The following is a 23,417-nucleotide window of genomic DNA, read 5'->3' on the forward strand; positions in this document are numbered from 1 at the left end:
CTTACAAAACAAATACAAAATTTACATACACTTACACTTATGCTTATACAACAATTTTTATAAAAAAATAAAAGCCAAAAACCCCTTCATTTCCCCCCTTTGAGGCCGGCCCCCCCTTACCCCTCTCACACTCTCATTTTGAATTCACATAACACTCATTTCTCACTCTTGGAACTCACACATTTCACACACCTTTCACTCTTTTCACACACAAGGTTATTCTCTCTCAAAAACCTTTCTTTCTCCCTCCTTTTTCTCTTCATTTTTGGCAGCCACAAAGTGGGTAAGAACACCCACAAAACTCATCTAAACACTAGCTAATAATAAGGTTTAAGTTAGGCTAAGCAAGGGTTGGATTAGGCTATAGATTAAGGGGAATTTTGAGGTTAAAACAAGGGTATTCTTGGAGCTTAAAGGCCACGAAAATCTGCCCTTTTTCCATCTCCAAAAAGTGTTCTTCAAGGGTATAATCTTCATCTCTTTACTTGCTTAATCTTGTTTATGTTCATATTAAAAAGGTTTCATCAAAAGATTTTATTTTCTTTATGTTTTCTTTATGAAACTTCAAGTTTCCTTTCAAATATACACTTAATGAGGGCAAAGTTGATATGGTTTTTCTTCTCATGCTCATGCATGTTGAATCTATGAAGAAAAGTCCAAGGATTCGACTAGTTTAAGACCCAAAAGTGTGATTGTGTGTTTAATAGGCTTTGATATGGTTTTTCCTTTAAAAGATGGTTATATTCATACATATTATGAAGGTAATATTTCTGGAAATATTTATAAAAATATAGATTTTATTGATAAAGTGTTGGATCTATGAAAGTTAACATCAAAAAGGTGGATATGTGTTGATTAGTTGTAAAGTAACTTTTTATATAAAAAGATGAACATTTTTTATATAATATTTATGTATATATTTCTGGAAAATTCCATAAAAATACATTTTTATGTTGATGGATTTTTGTTGGATAAAGATTGTTGTTAAAAATGATGAGATGATTACATGCATGCTAGATTTAAGAAAGTTGGATTGTTGTTTGGATTGTGAGATGAAGCTAGGCTTGTCATAAGTGAAAAATGTGTTAATATTAAGGTTAATATTCTGGAAAAATTATGGTAATGACAAAAATACGATTATGGAACCAAACAAGGCAAAATAGGCTTGAAATCGAAAACCGAAAGCTTGTAAAAATGCACTTTTAGCACCTACTTGCACCAAAATCAAATAACCAAGAAAATATCACAAAGTTACTGTGAAATATTGATATTAATATTACAAAACTCAACTTGGTTGGTTCAAGACAATAACAAGCTTAAAAATCACTTTTTCGGGTCAAATAATCACCACCCGAAAGCACAAAATTGCACATAGCACACCACCACCACAATCACGACTTAGAACATCAAAATATGATGGATATTCTGGAAAAAAAATGAAATAAGAACAAAAATATCTTTTGAAGCACTTAATTTGGTTGAGAAATGAGGCAAAAATCACTATTTCGGTAAACGATTTTCATATTTAAAAGTCCTCAAATTATAAGGACACAAGAGAGGTTGAATAGTTATAAATTTTATTGATAAAAGGTGCCTAGAAAGGCCTGGAATTATTGGAAAAAAACCCTTGTGGTGATTTCTAAGTGTTTTTATGAATTAATGAATTTAAAAGGGATTTAAAGGATAATTAAATCAATAATAAATCATATAAATCATGAACTTGGACAAATTCACATAACCAATGATAAAATAACTCAAACCTACTGTATAAAAATAATTACAAGAAAAGAACCAAGTTTCATATGACTTAAGAATAAATAACTAAGTTAAAATCACTAATTAATCACTATTATTAAATAAATAATAATAAAGCTTGAATAAATATATAAAAAATAACATTACAAGTTTAAAAGCATAATAATCAGTAGATAATCACAATATATTTATCTATAAATTTTAAAGGTAATTTAAGAACCTAAAAATAATTATAAAGAATTATTTAATTAATTAATGAATAAATGGAATAAATAATTAGTTAAATAATAATAAATCAAGGAAATTAATATAAATCAGAAAATATATTTTAAGATTCATAATTTTACAGTACCAATATCAAATAAAATTTACAAGGCTAAGCACACAAAAGAAATCATGCGTTTCAAAGCCAAACTACCGAAATTCCAATAAACGCGCAAAAACGTATAACACGAAAACTACTCTTATCACCAATTCTAATTTAACCAAACATTTTGAACATCATAATACACTTGATTCCATAATTAAGTAACAACCAAAGATAGGCAAGCCTACTAGCATACATCTCATGATCTAGTTTACTAGTTCATGTAACACACACTTACGTTGTGTATATTTGAATACCATGGTTTAGGCTTGCTTGAGGAACGACACCACTAGGCGCATTCCACGTACTTGATCAGCCCCTAACACCCTCCAATCAAGTGAGTCATAGCCCCTTTCAAACTATTTTATGAGTTTAACTTTCGGGGTGAAAAGCATGATAAGTAAAGTTATTTTATACATATGTATGAAGCGTTTCTTGAAAGAAAGTTTGATATATGAAATGATTCTGGATAAGTATGATTATGATATGAAGTTATATCGTATGTTCCAAGTGATAATTGTTATATGATGAACTTGAGTTCTGTCAACCGTTTTCTTTTCGGTACACTACTATTTACTCCTAAGGGAGGCCTGTAGTTAGATAGTTGTGCATCTAGGAGTCGTCCACCCATCCAGAGTGTAACGGTGGAAGGTTGGTTGCCTTCGTGACGACCATGACTTCCAGTCCGACCATTAGGGTGTTCTAGCTACGTAAGTTTAATCGGTCGTCCTCATGACACGACCCCAAGTATAAGTAAGGCACTTGATTGACAGCTTGTGCAAAGATGAAAAGTATTATAAAGCTTGGACTTGAAAATGGTAGTAGTAGTGGCTCAAGTATTTATTCACCAAAAAGCTATTAAGTTTTGCCCTCGTGGTTAAAAGAAATTGAAGTTGAAATGATTGGATATTAAGATTTGAGTATTAAGATTTGAACATACGTTTTTGGAAAAGAAAATTTGTAAAGATATTTGAAGGTCCTTATTGGTGGTCCTTTATTTTCGATAATAATTGGTATATTAATATGTATATGTTGCTAGTTAAAAACCTATGAACTCACTCAACTCTCGTAGTTGACACTTTTTCTTCATGCTTTTCAGGTTTAGAGCAGTAGGTTTGCTAATGGACCGCCTCTGGATGTTGTAACTGTTTGATGTTTGAAGGCTTGTAATGCAAACAAGTATCTTTTTAATTCGGATTTGGATTTATGTAATGGTCTTAAACAATTGAATGTGAACTATGTAATCGTTTATTTTGGGACGATCTTAAAACCTTAATTATGATGTTTTTCTTTTAATCTTTTGTACCATGTCGTTCTGTGGCATCTCGTGTTTCCGCCGTAGTCGGGGTATTACAGTTTTCTTGAAGTGTTGAGTCAAATCAAAATAAAAGAAAGTCAAATTAGGTTAAAAATGGGGGAATGGGAACACAAAACCCTAGCCTACACCTCTCCCCACCCCTCATTCTTTCATTTCACTTTCTCACACTCCTCCCTCTCCTCTCTCATTCGCTCTAGCCGCCCCCCACCCTCCACCATCAATCGGCCGCCGCCAACCACCACTACATTCCGGCCGGCTGCTGCCACTCAACCACCACAAATCGCCATCAATCATCTCCTTTTATTCATCATTGTTTCATATTTGAGTAAGATAGGCTCGGATCTAAATGATTTCTTGTTGTTCTTCATAAAAAATCGTGATTTTTTTTATATATTATAAGTTTTCGGTCATGTGTATATATATAGATCCGAAAAGTTTTATAGTTATATGTATAAATCGGCTGGTGTACTTCCTTTTCTCTTAAATCCAAACCTTTTGCATATTATATATATATATTCGGTTATGTATGTATATATATATATAGATTCGAATTCTTTGACTAAAAATATATATAATTTTTGGTTGTGTGTATCTATGTATATATATGGATCGAAAATTCATAGATTCGAAGTGTTTAAATGTGAGATCTTCAAGAATATGTATATTTTCGGTTGTAAATATACCCGAAAAGCATTAAACCCGAAAAGGTATATCCGAAATCTTTGTAGATCTGAAAACTATATCCGAAAATCTCTTGAATCCGAAATCTTTATACTTTTCGGATGTATATATTTATGAATAACTATAAATCCGTGAATAATGGTCCGAAATCCCTCTTTTTGGTAAGATTTGAGGTTGTTAAGTGCTTTTGATACTTGTTCTAGATCTATGGAACCCGAGAACATATATATAAATTCGAAATTAAATAAATCTGGGATTAAAAGTGTTATTTAGTTGGTCTTCAGTTAGATCTAGCTTAGATCCGGCTTGTAAAAGTGATTTGGAGTGTGTATCGTGTTTGGATCTAGACTTTTTCTTGATTATGGTTCGGTCAAAATTTAGTCAATGCAGGTCAACCATGGTCAACGATAGATTTCCTTATTTGTCTATTTTGGCCTTTTTGACAAAAATTAGGGTTGTGGTATTTGGACTTTTGGGTCAAATTTGATTTAGGATTTTGAAAAGTCAAAATTAGATTAAGCTATTGATTTAGTCAAAATTAGGGTTTCTGGTCAAAGTCAAAATTAAGTTTTCTTGTCAAGGTCAAACTTAAGTATTCTTGGTCAAAATTCAGATTTGAGTCCTTGTTAATTTGAACCATGTTTATAATTGGATCCAAAATGACGTGAAATTGAAATAATATGGACATTCAGACTTTTGTGTATATATATATACGGATTTATTTAAAATGGACAATTTAAAATATAAATTTATATATATACAAGGACTAATTTAATAAGAACATATGTATATATGTATACATATATAAATACGAAGATTAATTTGAAACGAAAGGACTTTATAAGTATTATATATAAATCGTAAAGATTATATATAAATTATACGACTTTTTGGACTTACCACATTTTTATAATAATATTTCATATGAAGACTTGACTGGATATAAACGATTTAAAATGACATTATTAAACGAATTTTTCCCATTGGACAGTTTACAATGACAACAGGACTAATATATATTGATATTTGACGAGACATAATGGCATTTCCCAAGATACTAGTATAGGAAATAGAAATGTACATCTAAGTAAGTACTTACTGGGTGACTCGTGGACAATGTAGGACTTTTGGACAGATAGTGAGCTTGTTCGGGGTGTATCTGACTATTCGTGTTCTTGTTCGTTGATCTAGGATATTTATACTTGTGTTGCTTTCAGGTGAGTTTCGTAGCCCCTCTTTTTACAAGTTTTGGGGTGGAAAGTATACTTATTTTTCAAACAGTTTTGTCGATTCCTGTTTTATGTTCAATATTAATCCTGTGCGTATAGAGTTACTTGTGTCATTTGACGTGCTTTGATCTTGGTTGTATGTGTGTGATTATGTATTTGATTGTTGTGCTTTAGACGTGCTTATTGTATGAGTTGAGACTTGAGACTTAAGACTTGGACTAAGGCAGGTACCGTAAGACCGGACTTTGAGACTTTGAGTACCTTGAGTACTTTGGGTACATTGAGTACCTTGGACTTGAGACTTGTGACTTTGATACTTTGAGACTTGGACTTGAGACTTGAGTACTTTGACTTATATAGCGTAACTCTGCTCATTATATATTGAACAAATACTTAATTTGACTTATAGGAATCGACAAAATACTTATTTCTTTTACTAGACTTTTTGACATAAAACCTACGAACTCACCAACCTTTGTGTTGACACGTTTTATTATACTTTTCAGGTACTCAGACTAATCAGGGATAAAGACTTCTATGCTAGGACTGGACTTTGGAAATTTATGCTCCATTGCTTATTGTCAGACTTTAAGGCTACATGCCTTGGACTATACCGTTTATAGACTTATTGTATTGATTTGTTCTAGCATAATTATGACTTTGAACTCATATTTTGGGAATATATTTATTATATTTTATTTCATTTAGCAGTATCTATGTAATTCCATGTCGTGCTGTAGTTTTCATGACACCTCATGTTTCCGCCAACGGTGGGGTGTTACACAACTCGGTCACAAAACCCCCAACAAATCTAAGTGTTACTTAGTCTTGCTTAGTTCTTAAATATAGTCTCTGCGAGCTAACCTGGTCTTATCTAATAGCTATACTACAAACGAACAGATTCACTGTCCGTGACTGTGTGTTTAGTTTGGTATTTCCTTGAGTTTATAAGTTTAAAACTTGATTTGCAGTCTTCAAAGATGAAAAACGACACATTTTTGGTAGTGATTATATAAAAGTATATATATATACATATTTGTGTGTGTATTCAAAAGAAACCAAATATAAGTGTAAGTGTTAGTATTAATTAGGAAAACTAAGAGTTTTTGCAATAGAAAATAATGTTATTTTTATGTTAATTATGCTTGAAATCAGTACCTTATAAGGTGATTAAGTTGAGTTTTAACTATAAAGGTGTAAATAATTAGGAGTTTGGTGTGTTTTTAGTTAAACCCGAATTTGGACAGCTTTATGTGCTAAAAAATTGTTGTTTACGTAAAATCATAGAAAATCAACCGTAAATAGTTAGGAGACATATGAGCTATCCTTGGAAAGGTGTGTAAGTCTTTTTTTTTTTAAACAAAATTAGTTTCATTAATTAATTTTAGGCAAAAGTCTATCAAATCTTTAAAGTTATACAGGCTGTCCAGAGTATGCTACAACAGAAAAATGAGTTGTGTTTGAAAGATGATAATAAATCAACCATAAGTCCGTAGGAGCCGTATAAGCTGTCATTTGAAAGGTCTATGAGTATATATTCCTATTCATATGGTCTTATATCATGAAACTAAGTTTCGATTGCTCAAATGATTAGAATACTACAACTGGTCCAGAATGATAGTTAGAAATTTGAAGGTGTTGATTTGTTAAATTGTCAAATAATGAATTATAAAGAGATTTTGAGGTTACCACATGTATCATTTTAAGTATTTAAAGTATGTAAAGAAGATAATTGATATAAGTTTATATTTTCAAATAAGTTAAGTATGGATTGGTTAAAGAATAAAAATAAAGACGGTGTAATGATCATATCGTGTGTCTAATGTTTTAGATTCCAAGAGGCTTAGTAGAGATAGAACAAAGTTTATTAACTCGAGCTGTCGCCCGCAAGGTGAGTACAATCTACGTATGTGTATGTTTTTTTTAATGATGAATGAATGAATGAATGCATGACGAATGAATGAATGAATGACGAATGAATATATGAATGAACGAATGAATGCATAAATGAATGAAAGGCTTCAATGGGTTAGAAAAATGTGTTGAAACCTTTGTAGCATATAGGTGAATTTTGATGAAAGGTACATATACAAGGATTAGAGCTTAAGAAGTAAAGTCACTAGAAAGGTACGTAGAAATTTGTACCGTTTTATAGTTACGGTACAAGTTGTCTCTTGTACATTTGCTCTTGATATGTCGTCTATATTTTAAATGAGTCACTTTGTAATGGTAATTGAATGAGTATGGCCAAATGTATTTTTTAAATACTTATTTTCCGTAACAGGTTTTGATGCTTAGCTATAAGCATGGATACTAGATATTAATAAAAGGTCATGCCGAAATTTATATATATAATTTTTATGGGTTGTCGTTTTGTAACAAACTTGGCATTTAGTACAATTATACAACTATGTCAACGAGTTTTATTTAATGGTCATTTTAATGTATCAAAGATATATGAAAGTTGAAATATTGCTAATTAAAAAAAAAACTAATAATGAATTGTATTGTAAGATGTTTTATTTTATATAATATAAATGTACCTTTTATAAAAAAAATTGATTTTAATTTTTGTGACGTTACCACTTGAAAAAAAATTATAATTTAAACACAAAATGAAATAAAACATATTATTAATAATAAGGATCATTACATTTATAATGAAAAAAAGTAAGTACGTACATAATAAAAATAGAAATACATTACGATAAGTACAAAAAAAGCACATTACGGTAATAATATTAAAAAAGACATTTAAGTGAAAAAAACAATACAGTAACATTGACGGTAGATTTTTAGAAGATTTCAAGTCTGTTCTGCTAGAGCTTTCGAAAGTTGATGGCGAGGGTACATGTTTTTGACCAATGAAAATTATTAATTCACGATCTTATTGCTATGTGGAAAACTTGACATTCTCAGTTCAGATATATCTTATCAACTTTCTTCTTAAGATCTTCTAAGCCTGCAATATATACACATGAAATAGGTACAAAAATAAATCTTCTGAAACAGCAAAAAGATAGAATAGAAAGGACTTCAAGAAAACCGGGTAATTAAGAAATACACATATAATAAACTAACGAATATAATTATGTCTTAACAGACTCATAATGATGCAAGTCATGAAATATAAATGCGCGCATAAGCACCTTTGTGTTAATAAAAGCTACTTTTGTATAAACAGAGGAGTGCGTATCTTTAATATATAATAATATAATAATAAAATGTCTTGGATGAAGCATATACCTTATTAAAGACCTTGTAAATAAACTCCTTCATCTGAAAGATTAATTGGTCAGCTTCTGGTAACTCAGGGAAGCAAACGAAATCATGAAACATATTTGGGTACTCCACCAATTCTACTTCTTTTCCAGACTTGAGCAGCCACTCGTAGTACTTTTTCTGCCAGTCATGTAGAATATCGAACTTGGACACAACAACCATGGTTGTTGGAAAGACAAATTTTGTGATGTCTATGGCGTTCGGGCCACTTACGTTGATGCTTGCGTGATCACGGTCGTGGTCTTTACCTTCTGGCATGAACACGTCCCAAAACCAATTTGTTCGCTTCACCGTCAAGATAGGCACCTGTTCATCCAACTCTTTTTCAGAGTTTGTTTGCTCTATCCCTCCAAAAAATGGTTGAATTGCCAATAAGCCAATTACCTTCAAACGTCGTTAAACAAATTATGTTACAAAATAGACAAGTAATGTCGTCAAAAAATAACTTTCTATATATGTAACTATATGTATACCTTGAGATGTTTAAAACTGGTGACGCATGCTCTTTGAACAACATGATGAACTAGGTTTCCACCAGCACTGTCTCCAGCCACGAAGCAACGTGAAAAGTTTGCATTTTGTAGTGAACATTTTAACCGATTCTCTTCCACGTCCAAATACTTCAGTGCATCAATTCCATCGTCATATTGTGCAGGATGCGGGAACTCTGGTGCAAGACGGTATTCAACGGAAATAACAATGACCTGCATTTTTGTAGCCATGTTGCGGCACAAATCATCGTAGACCTTTGAGTTGGCGGCCATGTAGGAAAACCCACCACCGTGATAGAATACAAGGACAGGGAGATCTTCAACAGAGAATTCTGTTGGGAGATATACCCGAAACCAGGTTTTGAAAGTTGGATTCAAGACCACGTCATATGTCTTGAGGCCATCCACGGGTTTTAACGTGGGCGGGATCTTGCTTTCGAAATAACTCATGAATCTCCGGTTCACTGTCCCGTCTTTGCGGGACACTATATCAGTTAAAATGCCAAGAAGGCGAAGGAAAATTCTTGTTCCCCATGGCAAAGAGAGTGAGTTGGGAGTTTTTTTTGCTACAACTTCCATCGAACGATCGAGTTGAAATTTAGGATATATATTAAGAAAAGAGGAGAATATATGAATCAGAATTTTGATGTGTGATTATAATGCAACATTCATAACCTATTTATAATGCAAAATAGGATTCTAATAAATAATTATCTATGGAAATATGACAAGGAGACGTCCCAATTGTGATTATTTTTTTGTTTAAAATCCAAAGTAATCATATATGCATGTTTACTTATAGTCAAATACCAGAGACTTAGCATGCATAGGCGCTAAAAGTTCAAGGTAAAAATAGCGTTTATATTTAAAAAAAACGTCATGTTGGTCAATCGTTTTAGACTTAATTGTTTATTTTAATGTTAAGTTGTTTGAAGACAAGGAATCTAACTATATCTAACCCATTAGCTATTTGGAAAATAGCAAAAAAAATAATAAATAAATAAACAAATAAATGTTCCATAGCCTTTTTTATGGGTAAATTTGAGGCGTCAATGTCTCGACGGTATATGGGCAAGGTTAAGTTGTAGTTAGATCTTACCTCTAGTTAAGTATATAGAGCCTGTTTTCAAGTTCTATCTTAATAATACAAAATGACATCTAGCCTTTTTGCATGGGATCATAATCGAACCTCTCAACTTTGTCTCTAGAGGCTAGATTGTTTACTATTGATCTAGACCACGCTAATTTCCCATTAGGCTAATAGGGGTGAAGGCTTATAACGTATTCGTTGACTTTAAAGTCATCTAACAAAGATTTTAGTTCCAAAGTGTTTTTATTCTCATACGTAGCTCAAATTTGATTTTAGGGTTTGTGGGAGCTCTTGGCAAGTGTTTCCTAGCTTATGTTCATCCTCACGTAGTATATAAGTGCAACATCCCGAACTTTATGTGTTTGACTATTTGACCTTCCGTTAGTTAACGTTAGGTTCGTTAAGTAAATATGTCTTATATGTGCTTATATGATTAAATGCTTTATGTATTTAATATGAATATATAAATGTGATTTTTAATGAAAGTAATCAATGTGACGTTAAGTAATTAAGTGTTTGTTAGTGTGTTAAGACTCCCGGTAGAAAGATAAGCTAAGAAAGTTAAGTTTAGAAGTGGAGGGGTCCTAAGTGTAAGACTAGTAACGGCTGGCCAGGGATTAGAGGGCCATTAGGCAGCCCTAATTGTCACAAATATGCTATAACTAGTGTGTGAGAAAATCCCTAGCCGATCCATTCCCTCTCAAAGCAAAGATTCAACCGTTTCGTACCGTTTCAATCGAGTTTTGTGTAGATTTTGTGTCCCCTACGTCAAGTGCATGTACTATAGGTATAATTCTCTTTGAAATCTGATTATTTGAGTCATAGATGAGTATTCAACCCAGGCCATGGGGTGTGGGTTGGGTTATGGATTAAACGTTTACCGATTTCATGTTATTCGGGTGTTTGAATGATTGATTCATGTTGTAAAGGATTAAAGGATTGATTGATGAATTAAAGTTATTAAAAGTGTTGTCAAAAAGGTTAATTTTATGTCTCCAGGTCGAATAAATGGTTGGTGTTCGTATGGGATTCGATTAAAGGATTAAAAAGTTAGATTTTGGTCGAACTGGGTTTTGTGTGGTGCACAAGGATTTTGTGCGGCGCACAAAAGCAATTTTTGAAAATGGGTACCCGATATGCGGTGCATGGATTTTCCATGTGGGGCATATGCAAACACATGAAAATTTCTGACTTCTGAAAAGTAGATTTATGGTTTTGTGCGGCGCACATGACTTCCATGTGGTGCACAAATGGGTCTAGTTTGGTACCTAAGTTTTGTTTAGCTTATAGAACGATCTTATACTCATTACAGGTAGTCGGGAGCACTTAGCAAGCACCGTAAGACACTTTAACTCGTTGGTAAGTTTTACCAAGGTAAGATACACTACTTTGATACGCCGAGGGTTCAACAAAACATGGTTTTCATATATTAACTTCCTAAATGATATCTTGATTTGCTTATAGGTATTCGGGGTTATACGGAAGGTGTTATGGGATATGTAAATGACCATTGAGGCCTGATATGCAGTCCCTATGATTTGAAATGATATGCCATGTATTGAGATGTATTGAAATGTGAATCATTGTATGGCTTGTTCATCTAGTTCACTAGACTTATTAGGTTGCCATGACACGTGCACGTTTAAGGGCCCAAACGTTAATGTGAATTGATATGATGTGATATGTACTAATGGTCGAGCTATTTTTACAGAGACGAAAGTGTTAAGCTTAACCCGTACATGCCTTTGCCAGGGCTGTGCGTTTGATGTTGTGGCTTGGGTGGATCCTTGCAACGAGGTACAACGTGGAGAGTAATACGGGAGGTCTTACCAAACCCACTTGTCTTGTACATACGAATTACTCAGGGATTGGCTTCCCATTCCTTAACGACATCGATGGATAGCCGTAGGGTTTAACCATCTAGTCGGGTGGGATTTATGTCACCACTATAATGATGTGTTAATGTGAGACTTAAAGATGTTAAAGATGTATAGGCACATTTAGGATGAACTAACTAATATGAAAGATATTGAATGCAATGATGTGATGTTGTGAGATGATATATGCCTTAATGACGTAATATAACTCTTATATAATGTTTTAATTGGTCAAACGTTTTATAAATGAGGTGTTATCTTACTTATCTAATTTGTTAGCTAACACTTGTTTTCTTGAAATGTGTTGTTCCTTCAGGTTTAGCAAGTTTATGTTGGATTATGAATAAAGAGTGAGGCATGGGTAGATTGCTTGATGATGACCATAGTTTACCCATGGAGGCTGCTCGTTTTTGAATTTTGATTTATGTTAAGGATTTTATTATTTGTTAAGACCTATGATTGGTTGTTTTATGTTGGGCAACCAATGGATTTCCATTTAGACTTATTTCTATGATATGACAAGTAACATCATTTAATGAATAAACCAAACTGAATTTATTTGTTTGGACTTTTAGTTGTCTGTACCGCTTTCTTTGACACCGTTAGTTGAAAAGTTTTGGAAATCCTTATTTTTAAATGATGGGTGTTACAATGAGTTTTCTCTTGGTTGAATCTAAACGTTTTTGCCTTTTTGGTCATCATGGTTGTCAAATTAGGGTTTTCGGTTGAATTTGGTTGAACCTGGTCTTAGATTTGTGGAGTGGAATGTGTTTTGATGATGAGTTATGTCCAAGTTATGTTTTTTTCAAGGTATGTAGCTTCAAAATGGTTCCAAAGTGGTCAAAAACGAGTTTCAGGTCGATTTGAGGGTGTTTTGGGTTCGTGTTTCATGTTCTTTGCTGGTGCAGTTCAACCTGACCTGCACCCAACATAAGCTACGCCAGCAGGGGGCGTAATTTACGTCCCTTTGCATCTTCATCTTTGTCCTTTACGCCCTGAAGCTCTAGTTTATGCCTACCTTTACGTCAAAACTTGCTTTTCTGGGCTGGCGTAAATTACCTCCATAGGGGCTGTTATTTACGCCCCTCTCCAATGTTCAGTTTCGTGTTTTGAGTTGTTTCGCTTCTTGTTTCATTTTGAAAGTCCTTGGATCGATTTGAACTCTTAATTGCATTTTTCCTTAGTCTCATTTAGGTCAAGTTTGTGTCACAAGGTCGTGCAACTTGGAATAGAGTACAAAGTATTGAAACTATTTGTGTTATAAATATTGATAGGTTGTCGATATGTGACGATCGTTGTCTTACTTGCTCGATAAATTTGAGTTTCGTAGTCCATACTCGACCAAGATTCCGGATGGAAAGTGTACATGTCTTGTTTGATGACATTGTTTAATTGTGCATTTGTTATTGGTTATAAATTTGAATTGAACTTAGTAGGGCATACTTGGTGGACGGTAATGCCATCAAAGTGTTATAGACGTGGTGGTTAGCCGCTGGTACACCCAATATATAAGCGTTTATGACATCCTTGGAGGTAGTATCGTTTCTAAAAGTGTATGTTTGTATTGATTAGTTAGCATTGATAGACATTGTAGCGGAGTTGGATGATATTTTCAAATGATGACGGGTACTTTACTTACTTAATGACATTATGTGGGTACTATACGTACTTGATGACATTATAGGGGAACTATACGTACTTGATGACATATAATGGGTACATTGCGTACTTGATGACATTTGAGATGACATGTGTTGAAATTGTGTGAACTTTTGTAAACCCGACTAATCATATGTCTTCGGATCTTTGAGCCCATACAGTCATACACTATTGAACACCTATAATGTTTAACCATAAAGCTACGAAATGATATTTGATCATTTACGTATTTAATTAAATAGATTTAACTAAATTATTCGTTTATAAACTAACGAGTATTAATTGAGGATAAATGAATAAATTGACATTCGTTATTTGGAAAACTAAGAGAAAGATGATTGGTACAGGATGAAGAAAAACTGAAAACATTAAAAAGAAAATATTTCAAAGTGATAAATGAATTGAAAGTGTTTTTATTGCTAATAACACTAGTCGGGATCAACTTTAGAAATGTAGATGGTTGAGTCAAATTCTATACCTACACAATGTGACGTATTGGTTAATATTGTTGTTAATATCTTTTTACAACGCTTACATATATTTTAATCCGGTTTTTTCCCTCAAAATTTAATGTTCAAATCATTTTTCTTTTCACTATGTGTTTGCTCTTTTGAGTATAACTACTTAAAATAAAAAATGGTCAAACCCTTACGAGCTAACTAATCGCTTCTTTTTCAAATAATAGAAACTACTAACAACTATTTTTGATATGTCCCAAGGTATATCAATATTACAAAGTATATTGTACACAGGATAGTTGTAGAGGCGGGTGAATATAACTTTTCTTGAACTTTACAAACTTTTATACTAAACGTTTTAATACTCAGATAATGTATTTAAACAAGTAAAGAACAAGAATCAATAAAACATTAAAGCAGAAAAATAAGCATTCTTTAACACAGATTGTGGTTTTCAAATGTAATCCTTTATTAAGAAATAATCTTTATAACGAATTACAGGGTTGTTGCGGAATAAAGATAGACTACAGATATCTAAACAACCTGATGAAATGACAAACAACAATCAATAAGTTCTAGCTCAAGAAAATTAGCCCAAGTTGATTTCTTACAGACCAAGCTGTGAGTAAGACCAGAGAAACTTGTGTAAAGAATGATTCTCAGGAATGTCACACATATGCATACAAGGAGTGTAGCTTTTATAGGCGAAAGCTCCTTCTCTTGGTATCCAATTCAACCACGTATTCTTCTATTGTTGGACGATCAAGGAATAATCAATCGTGCCTTCATCGTACTTGTGGTCTCCCACGTACAGCTGCACATTCTTCATCGTCCAATAAGAATATGGACACGCATATGCATATCTAACAACCAACCTGGATCTTAGGGTTCTTCCTAGTCACGTCATTTATCCTTATCTTCAATCCAGGTTTTTATCTTCACTTGATTGTCAGACACAGATTGGGCTGTTTGTCAAAGCACCAATCTACCTAAGTGTTTCCAAGCTGACTGCTAATTCCACGCTGCCTTCCGCTGCCAACTTGGTCTTCTATCTTCAATCCTCCTCTTCGACTTGGATTGAATGCTATAAACTTATTGATGCAGCTTAAATAACACTAGCTTCCATAATATATTACATTACAAAGTATGAAGCATGATCTGGGTCAGTTATAGATCTCAAGTTGTGTCAGCTTAGTCTGACCCAGATCAGATTATATGAACCAAAAGATTTATAAGTGTTTATAGGTAAGATTTGTCATCATTAAATTTACATTTATCAATGGGACTCAACAATCTCCCTATTTGCTGATGACAAAACCCAACTACACTTCTAACTATCGGTTCACAAAGAATCAAAGTAAAATAATACTAACAGCTTGTGACCCTTTGAATCTTTTGGGTTCCTTTTTAATTTGATTTGAAGTTCTAACAAGATGACTGAAATAGTACAAATAAGAGCATATATTGAGAGAAATAAAGTATTACAGTAAAAGTTATTTCCCAATAAAGTCTACAGTTTCCAGTTTGATTTCAAATGTGGGAGCAACTGTTACATCAACTTTTCTATCTAAACCCTCTTCCACAAGGAACTTCTCATACCCATTACCTTTCTCACTATAAGACACATAGAATCTGTATAAGGCAAATAGGTGCATAGTTGGTACCTTTGGAAGACTAGTTGCCCTCTAGCATTGATAAAGTACATCCCATGAATTGGTTCGGTAATATGCATCCCACTCCTTGCATTTGGTACACCCTCAGGCAGAGACAGATTGAGATGGTTCAGAAGTTTGTTAAGAGCTTCCGGTGCCAATAGCTCAAGTAACTCTGAAGGGTTCAAATTCTTGATTAAATATGTGTGTTCACTTTCAGGACCATCAAGCTTAACAAGTCTTCTTCTCTTCTTTTTGAGAGGCTCTTTAGACTCATCTTCATCTTCCATATCATAAGCTTTGGGTCTTGGAATACCAGTGATATCAATCTTGTTTTTCACTACAATGGCCAACTTTTTCTCAATGGCTTCCAAGACAGTCTCTTTGTGGATACCAGACATACCAACAATTATGTCATGTAACTCAACCCACTCAGAATAACCTATATCAAACAACTTATCTAGATCATAGGTTTCCCAGCTAGGAATGGTTTGCCCTTTTTTTCTCTTTAATTGAACCTGGATGATTAGCTCTAGGTACCTTCTGTAATTTAATCTTTCTTTTACCTTCTTGATGTCCAGAGCCACCCAGCCAACATGGCCTTCGACACTTTTCTTTACATCACTGATTAACTGAGATGGCTTAGTGTGAACCACCACTTTTTTCTTTTCTTTTCTCACAGCTTTCCTTTTGGATCCTATAGCTGCAAGGTCTTCTTTATCTTCCTCATTCAGTGTTTCTTAAAAAACCTTGGCAACTTATGGATCTGATTGTAGCTCAGCCATTTTGTCTCTTTCTAGTATGTCTTCCGTCACCAGTTTATATGCATCTTTAATTGAGATCTTAAGATCAGGTGCTTGTAAAACAGCCAACTCCTAGTCTTTTTCTTCTTTAGTTAAGACTTTCACACCACTTGACCCAGCTTCAGCAACCCTTTTCTTTATCATGAACTGAGACAGAGTGGCTTCATCGTCACCAGAGGATTCTTCATTAATTTCTTTGGTAGTTGTGTAAGTTTTGGAGGGTACAGCTTGCATAGGGTCAGCTTGGACATACTTTCCTTTCTCCATAACTATTTCAACAACAACTTTCTTTTTAACTTAAGTTTCTTTTTCAATCCCATCATCCTTCCTTATACCTCCCATATTAACATCAATGGTCTCCCCCTCAATTTCACAACTCTCCTTTTCAGTTTCTTCATTCACCTCAACAACCTTTACATTACCAGACTCAGACTATGGTATTTTTATCTCCCTCTCAGCTTTCACATTAGAACCATATACAACCATCCTTCTATCATCTACCTCCCTTTCCTTTCTGGCCTCCTGCTTTCTTTCATCCAGCTTCTTTAGATACCTAGCAACTTCTTTTTTTATATGAATTCTTTCCTGCTCAATCTCAGCAGCACTCCTCTCACTTCTTTTCTTCTCCCCATTTTTGTCATTATCAACAGGGAAGGAGCTGACTGGAGTTGTAAAGATACCACTGAGTTATGTGCTTATTAGCTCAATCTTAGACTTGTTAATACAACATGCCCTATGAAAATCAATATACAATCATTGTGAAGGTTGGTAATGTTAGTGTTCACACTTTTGGGGACATTCACCAACCCTTTCTTGAATTCAGATTGAGATTTGTTGGCATTCTAGAGTTCAATGGTGACATCCCTGGTGAACTTGGTTGTAGTTTTCTCAATCTGATTCAGAGTACTCTTGTTTCTTTCATTCTCTTCATTGATTGCCTTTCTAGGAGCATCAAGAAACTCTGTTAGCTTACTCTGCTTCTGTTGTATTAAGTCAACTGCTTTTAATACACTCCTTTTTAGTGTTGTCTGTTCTTGATACATTTTCCACCTTCTTTTTCGTCAATTCCTGATCCTTTTGGATCTTTTCCAAGCCTGCATTCAGCTTTGAGCTTTCAACCTTATAGATTGAATTGAACTCAGTGAACTGACTTACCACATCCATAAGTGAGATGGTGGCAGCTTGGAAAGAACATGCAGTTGGCTTAAAACCCACTGACTCTGGAAAGAACAGCCTGCAGTCCTTAGAATCATGGTCATTGGGCTCATATAGGCGGGGGTGGAAGCTAAGGGAGTTTAGGAGCATTTGCTCATGAGAGTGAGTTTCATGAGAAGATTTGTCAGAGAAGATGATGTGCTGAACAATCTGAGAAGGATTGACTTGTAGTTCAGATTGTGGGCCAGTGGGAATATGTTGATCGATCTTGATTTTGATCAACTCCTCCACTGGCCTCTTCCATCAGAGTATCCGTTGAGGATGGATAGGCAAGCACATCATTGAATGAAGAGTCACTTTCGGAGATAGTGACTATATTCTTATTGGCATCGTGAGGACCACCAATGGTTCCCTTTGCTACACAAGGGGCTAGCATGACCTCCCTAAAAAGAGCCATGTAACCTACAGGATCCCTCTGCCCAAGGACAGATGCACACACAGACCCTGCAGGTGTAATGTTAAGGGTAGATGATTGCCCTTCAACAAAGGTGTGTTGTTTCACCAGAGTATCCTTAGGGAGAATTGAGACCTGTACCCGTCCTTGTGATCTAGAAGGGGCGTTGACAGTCGGTGCAGACTCAAAGTGTAAGAATGAAGGAGTTTGACCAGCTTGGTGAGGAGAAGCAGTGTCACCAATGCGTTCGATACTTCCCTCCTTTGGCTGAACATCCTCAGATTGAATGTGTATTGACTCTGACTCAGTTTGGATCTGGGTTGGATTCATTGTTGTCCCTTTAATGATATCATCAACCTTTTGGGAGGCTGATGATGGCGTTTTTGGTACAGACACAGTATGACCTTGGGAGGAGGTCTTTATTTCAATACCTTCATCCTGTTTGGAGGGTTGGGTAGAATTAGTTGTCCCTATTATCTCGTCTACACTCTTTTGGGAGAATGCAGATGGGTGTGGTGATTTTGGCTTATCAGCTTAGGTGGCAAAGTCAGCTTTGGAACGTTCCTTAGCTTCCAATGCACCTTGGGGGACTTAGAGTCTTATGATTGTTGATTTATCAACCCCAGAAGCTGATACAGATTTCTTTGAGGATTTTTTCTTTTTGGCATTGTGAGGCACTAAGTCCTCAACAATTGGTCTTTTATTGTCAGATTTTGAAGGAGTGATTGAGGGTGTGGCTAGGGTGGCTGATGTTTTTACCAACCCTTCACCCTCTTTTGTGGGAGAAAAAAATAGATTGGGAAGAGTTTAAGGGTTCAGAAGCATGTGTACCTTGGTCCCCCTGATTGGCAGATTGAGTGTCAGACTCAGATCGCGTCGAAGTAGAGACGACTTCCTCAAGTGTTTCCTGTTACCTTTCTCCCTGCCTGCAAAAATCAAGGTAAATCTGCATTGCTCAAGTCAGACCCTGCGCAGTTACCTGAGGACTGTTGAATATATTATTATTGATAGACTTGCATTCCACAGTCTGACCCGTTGTCAGATTGTAATCATTGTCAAGAATTGTTTCAATGATAAGACCAAGAATCCTACCATAAGGTATGGTAAGACTCCTTTTACTAACACGGTCAACAAGGTCCTTAAAGATTAAGCCAACATAATCTACTCTTGTCATAGTGACCATAGAATGAAATATTTGCAATTCTAGAACATTATGCTGATCAAAGCTGCATGCCTTTCCTTGTAAGGTTCTTGTAAAATATTTTTGGCTTCAGTATGTGTAGCAACAGTTTCATAATCATCATCAGGCATATATGTCACACCCCGACTAAGGCGGAAAATTCAGGATGCGACACATAGTACACGCGTCATGGATTTTATGTAGAGTAGCTACATGAATACTTAAATAACACACATTTCATAGAAATTAAAAAATAAATATCTAACATTAAAATCAAGATTCAATTAAAACGTAGATAAACTCCCACGCGGAGGAACGCATAGGCATAGTGCCATAGTCTAAACATATAGCAAGCATAATAAAAACATAAGATATGTAGCTCCAAATCCCTAGTCTGGTCTGCTACAGGTCACCATGCTATGCTCCTTAGCCACCTCTAATGTGGTTCACATTTTCACCTGAAAGGATACTCAAAAGCGTCAACTCAATGGTTGGTGAGCTTGTAGGTTTTGTAAACAAGTATCAAGTATAGTGCCTGGTCGAAATATCATCAAGATCCACACAGCAATATGGCTATCAACTTACTTATGATAGCAATAATTAAGTATCTCTATGCCACCAGCACTTATGTTATACTAGGCCTAAGGTGCAAGTATCAAGTATCAAGTATCTGGTGTCTCCAACTCCACCAAAAGTATCAAGTATCAAGCATCTCAAACTCCAACATAAGTATCAAGTGTCAAGTATCAAGTATCACAATTCACATCATACAGTACAGTCAAATAGCCATAATGATGATAGACACAAAGGCACGAGTATCCTTCCACCCCAATACATATAAAAAGAGGGGCTACGAAACTCACCTGACCGCTAGCAACAAGATCAATCTACAAAAGATATCAGAAAGCAAGTAACCGGTAGGCAGTCAATCTGTTGACCATGTTGCCAAGCTACAAAAGTTATCGCAATTAAGTATTCACTCAATATATTTAAACGTGCTCATAACGTGTCGCCAAGTGTTGACCATGTTGTCCAAAGCTACTAGTTTGACTTTGACCAGATTTTACAAGTTTGACTAAAGTTGACCAAATTACAAGTTTGACAAAGTTGACAAAAATCGACTAAAGTTGACCAAAATTGACTAAACCGACCAAAGTTGACTGAACTGACTAAAGTTGACCAAAGTTGACTAAATCGAGGTAGTAATCGAAATCCGAGGTCTTGATTGAAATTCGAGGGCTTAAATTGATCTTGAGGTCTTAAATTGAATTTGGAGTCTTATTCAGTAAAAGACAAAACTGAAATTAAGAGGCTAGATTTAAGAGGCTAAACTTGAGAGGCTAGTAAATTTGGGGTCTTATTTTGAACATATGAGGTCACATTTGAAATACGAGGTCGCAAACTGAGATACGATGTCACATTTGAAATACGAGGTCACATTTGAAATACGAGGTCGCAAATGGAAATACGAGGTCACATTTGAAATACGAGGTCGCAAATAGAAATACGAGGTCACATTTGAAATACGAGGTCGCAAATGGGAATACGAGGTCACATTTGAAATACGAGGTCACATTTGAAATACGAGGTTACATTTCGACGGGGTTGCAAACTGGGTTGTTCTTCCCTAAAATTCATTCTGAAAAACTCTAATCGTTTATTTCGATCTGAAAGGTGTTTTTAACATCAAATTGGACTTTTAGACTCCCTAATATGATGGGAAATCAATCCTAAAGTTGGAAACTCGAAAAAACGGATTTAAACTTGAAAACCCATTTGAACAAAGTTTATAAAAAGTGTACAAAAATTCTTATATCTCAAGATTTTGTAAACGAAATCACACATAACTTTGACAAAAGTTGTAATATATGTTTCTAAACGTTTTGGACGTAAAAAGTTCGATACTTGGCGTGTATGGTGCGTGTATTATAAGAAAAACTAAAAATACCAAAAAGAAGGGCATTAAGTGGGTTTTGATTTTATACCTTGAATATGTAAAATATGAGTTTGTAAAGATGTTTAGAACACAAAAACACTGTTGTTAAAGCTAAATTTAAACAAAATAAGGTTTGATTTTTATGAAACTTGATGTAAAATGGGGTAGTAATAGTGAGGTAGTAAAAATGGGTTTGTAAAGTGAGGTAGAAATTTGGGGTAGCAAAAGGGGGGTAGTAAGGGTTTGTGTGTGTTTTTTCTTGGAGGCTAAGTTGATGGAATGAGGGTTTTGAGGAGAATATGAAGTATTTATATGTAGGGCAAACATGTAAGGTTTCCATGTAATCTCTAAAATACGATGCCAGACTCGAAATTGCAATGCCAGACACGAATACGAGGCCAAATCAAAAATACGAGGCTGATACAAAATTACGATACCGATTCATAAATACGAGTTTGTAATTTCAAGCTTAAAATTTTAATTTGACTTCAAATCATTCGTGGTCAACTCACGGGTGTTATAGTCTCCCCTACTTAAAGGAATTTCGTCCCGAAATTCAATTTACGCATTATGTTTCAAGTTCTAGCCACATACCAAATTTCCAAGCATCAAGCTACACGCCAAGTTTTCATGTCTCAAGTCTACTCATTAAGCTACAAGTATCATGTCACGCATTAACTTTCAAGAATCGAATCACACAATAAGCATCAATCACATATTAAGTTTCAAGCATCAAGTTTCACTCTAAGTTTCAAGTTTACTTACTAAGCTTCATGTATCGAGTTAGGCGAACAAGTGTGGATACTTAAGCTTCAGTTGATCTTGTCGTTCCCAAGTAAAATCCGGGCCTCTACGGGAGTTCCAACGTTAACTTTCACCATAGTATACTTATGTCTTTTGAGCTTTTTGACCTCCCGTTCCATAACCTCAACGGGTTCTTCTTTGAAACTTAGGTTGTCGTCTACTCGTATTTCGTTCAAAGGAACGTATGTCGTCTCATCAGCTAAACACTTTTTAAGGTTTGACAAATGGAACACATCGTGTACATTACTAAGCTCTTGGGGGAGTCTAAATAGGTAGGCAACAACACCAACTCTCTCCGTAATCTCAAACGGTCCAATTAATCTTGGTGCTAGTTTTCCTGTCTTGATGAATCTAACTATGCCCTTCCAAGGCGACACCTTAAGCATCACTCAATCACCAACCTGAAACTCTAAAGGTTTCCTTCGTTTGTTAGCATATTTCTTTTGTCTGTCTCAAGCCTTTATAAGGTTCTCCATGATTTGTGCAATCCTTTTTGTAGTTTCCACAATAATTTCTGGCCCTATCAGTTGCACGTCTCCCACTTCGTGCCATGCAAGTGGAGATCGACACTTTCTTCCATACAAAGCCTAAAAAGGTGGACACCTAATAGTTGAATGATAACTATTGTTATACGAGAACTCTACTAGCGGGAGGTCATTACCACTACTGGTTCTAGGTAACTTGGTACAACCCATATGGCATCCTTACCACTACTGGTTCTAGGTAACTTGGTGATGAAGTCCATAGTAATACTTTCCCACTTCCATTCGGGAATCTCTGGTTGTCTTAGCAATCCTCCTGGTCTCTTGTGTTCTGCTTTAACCTTCAGACACGTTAAACACTTGCTCACATAAACCGCCACATCGTTTTTCATTCCTAGCCACCAAAATGAATCTCGCAAGTCTTGATACATCTTATCTATCCCTGAGTGAATAGAATATCTCGTATGATGCGCTTCATCCATTATTAGCTTTCTTAATCCACCATAGACAGGTATCCACAATCGGTCACAAAAATACAGTCCTCCATCTTCTCTTTGATCGAATTGTTCCTCCATACCTCCCAGCCCTTCTCTATCAATATTTTCCTTCTTGTTTACTTCTACTTGTGCCCTAATCACTCTATCCATCAGACTGCTGTTTACGGTAATGCTCATAGCTCTAATCCGTCTTGGTCTGACTCTTTCCTTCCTACTCAAGGCATCGACTACCATGTTTGCCTTCCCT

The 23,417-nt window shown here is 35.0% G+C and overlaps 1 protein-coding gene and 1 long non-coding RNA gene across 2 annotated transcripts; one reads left to right on the forward strand and one right to left on the reverse strand.

Annotated features, from left to right (window-relative positions):
* The first annotated feature begins 395 nt into the window (after positions 1-395).
* Positions 396-3,299, forward strand: LOC122590752. Its single transcript, XR_006322593.1, has 3 exons — positions 396-464; positions 2,390-2,459; positions 3,222-3,299. It is a non-coding gene; the product is annotated as an uncharacterized LOC122590752 (long non-coding RNA).
* Positions 3,300-8,306: 5,007 nt separating this feature from the next.
* LOC122591488 (probable carboxylesterase 18) lies at positions 8,307-9,702 on the reverse strand. The gene is made up of 3 exons (XM_043763753.1): positions 9,106-9,702; positions 8,597-9,016; positions 8,307-8,312 (listed from the first exon to the last, which is right to left on the reverse strand). Exons 1-3 carry the CDS (start codon positions 9,700-9,702, stop codon positions 8,307-8,309), a joined length of 1,023 nt encoding a protein of 340 aa, XP_043619688.1.
* Positions 9,703-23,417: the final 13,715 nt, after the last annotated feature.

The sequence above is a fragment of the Erigeron canadensis genome, chromosome 3 (genome assembly GCF_010389155.1).
Source record: "Erigeron canadensis isolate Cc75 chromosome 3, C_canadensis_v1, whole genome shotgun sequence".
NCBI lineage: Eukaryota > Viridiplantae > Streptophyta > Magnoliopsida > Asterales > Asteraceae > Erigeron > Erigeron canadensis.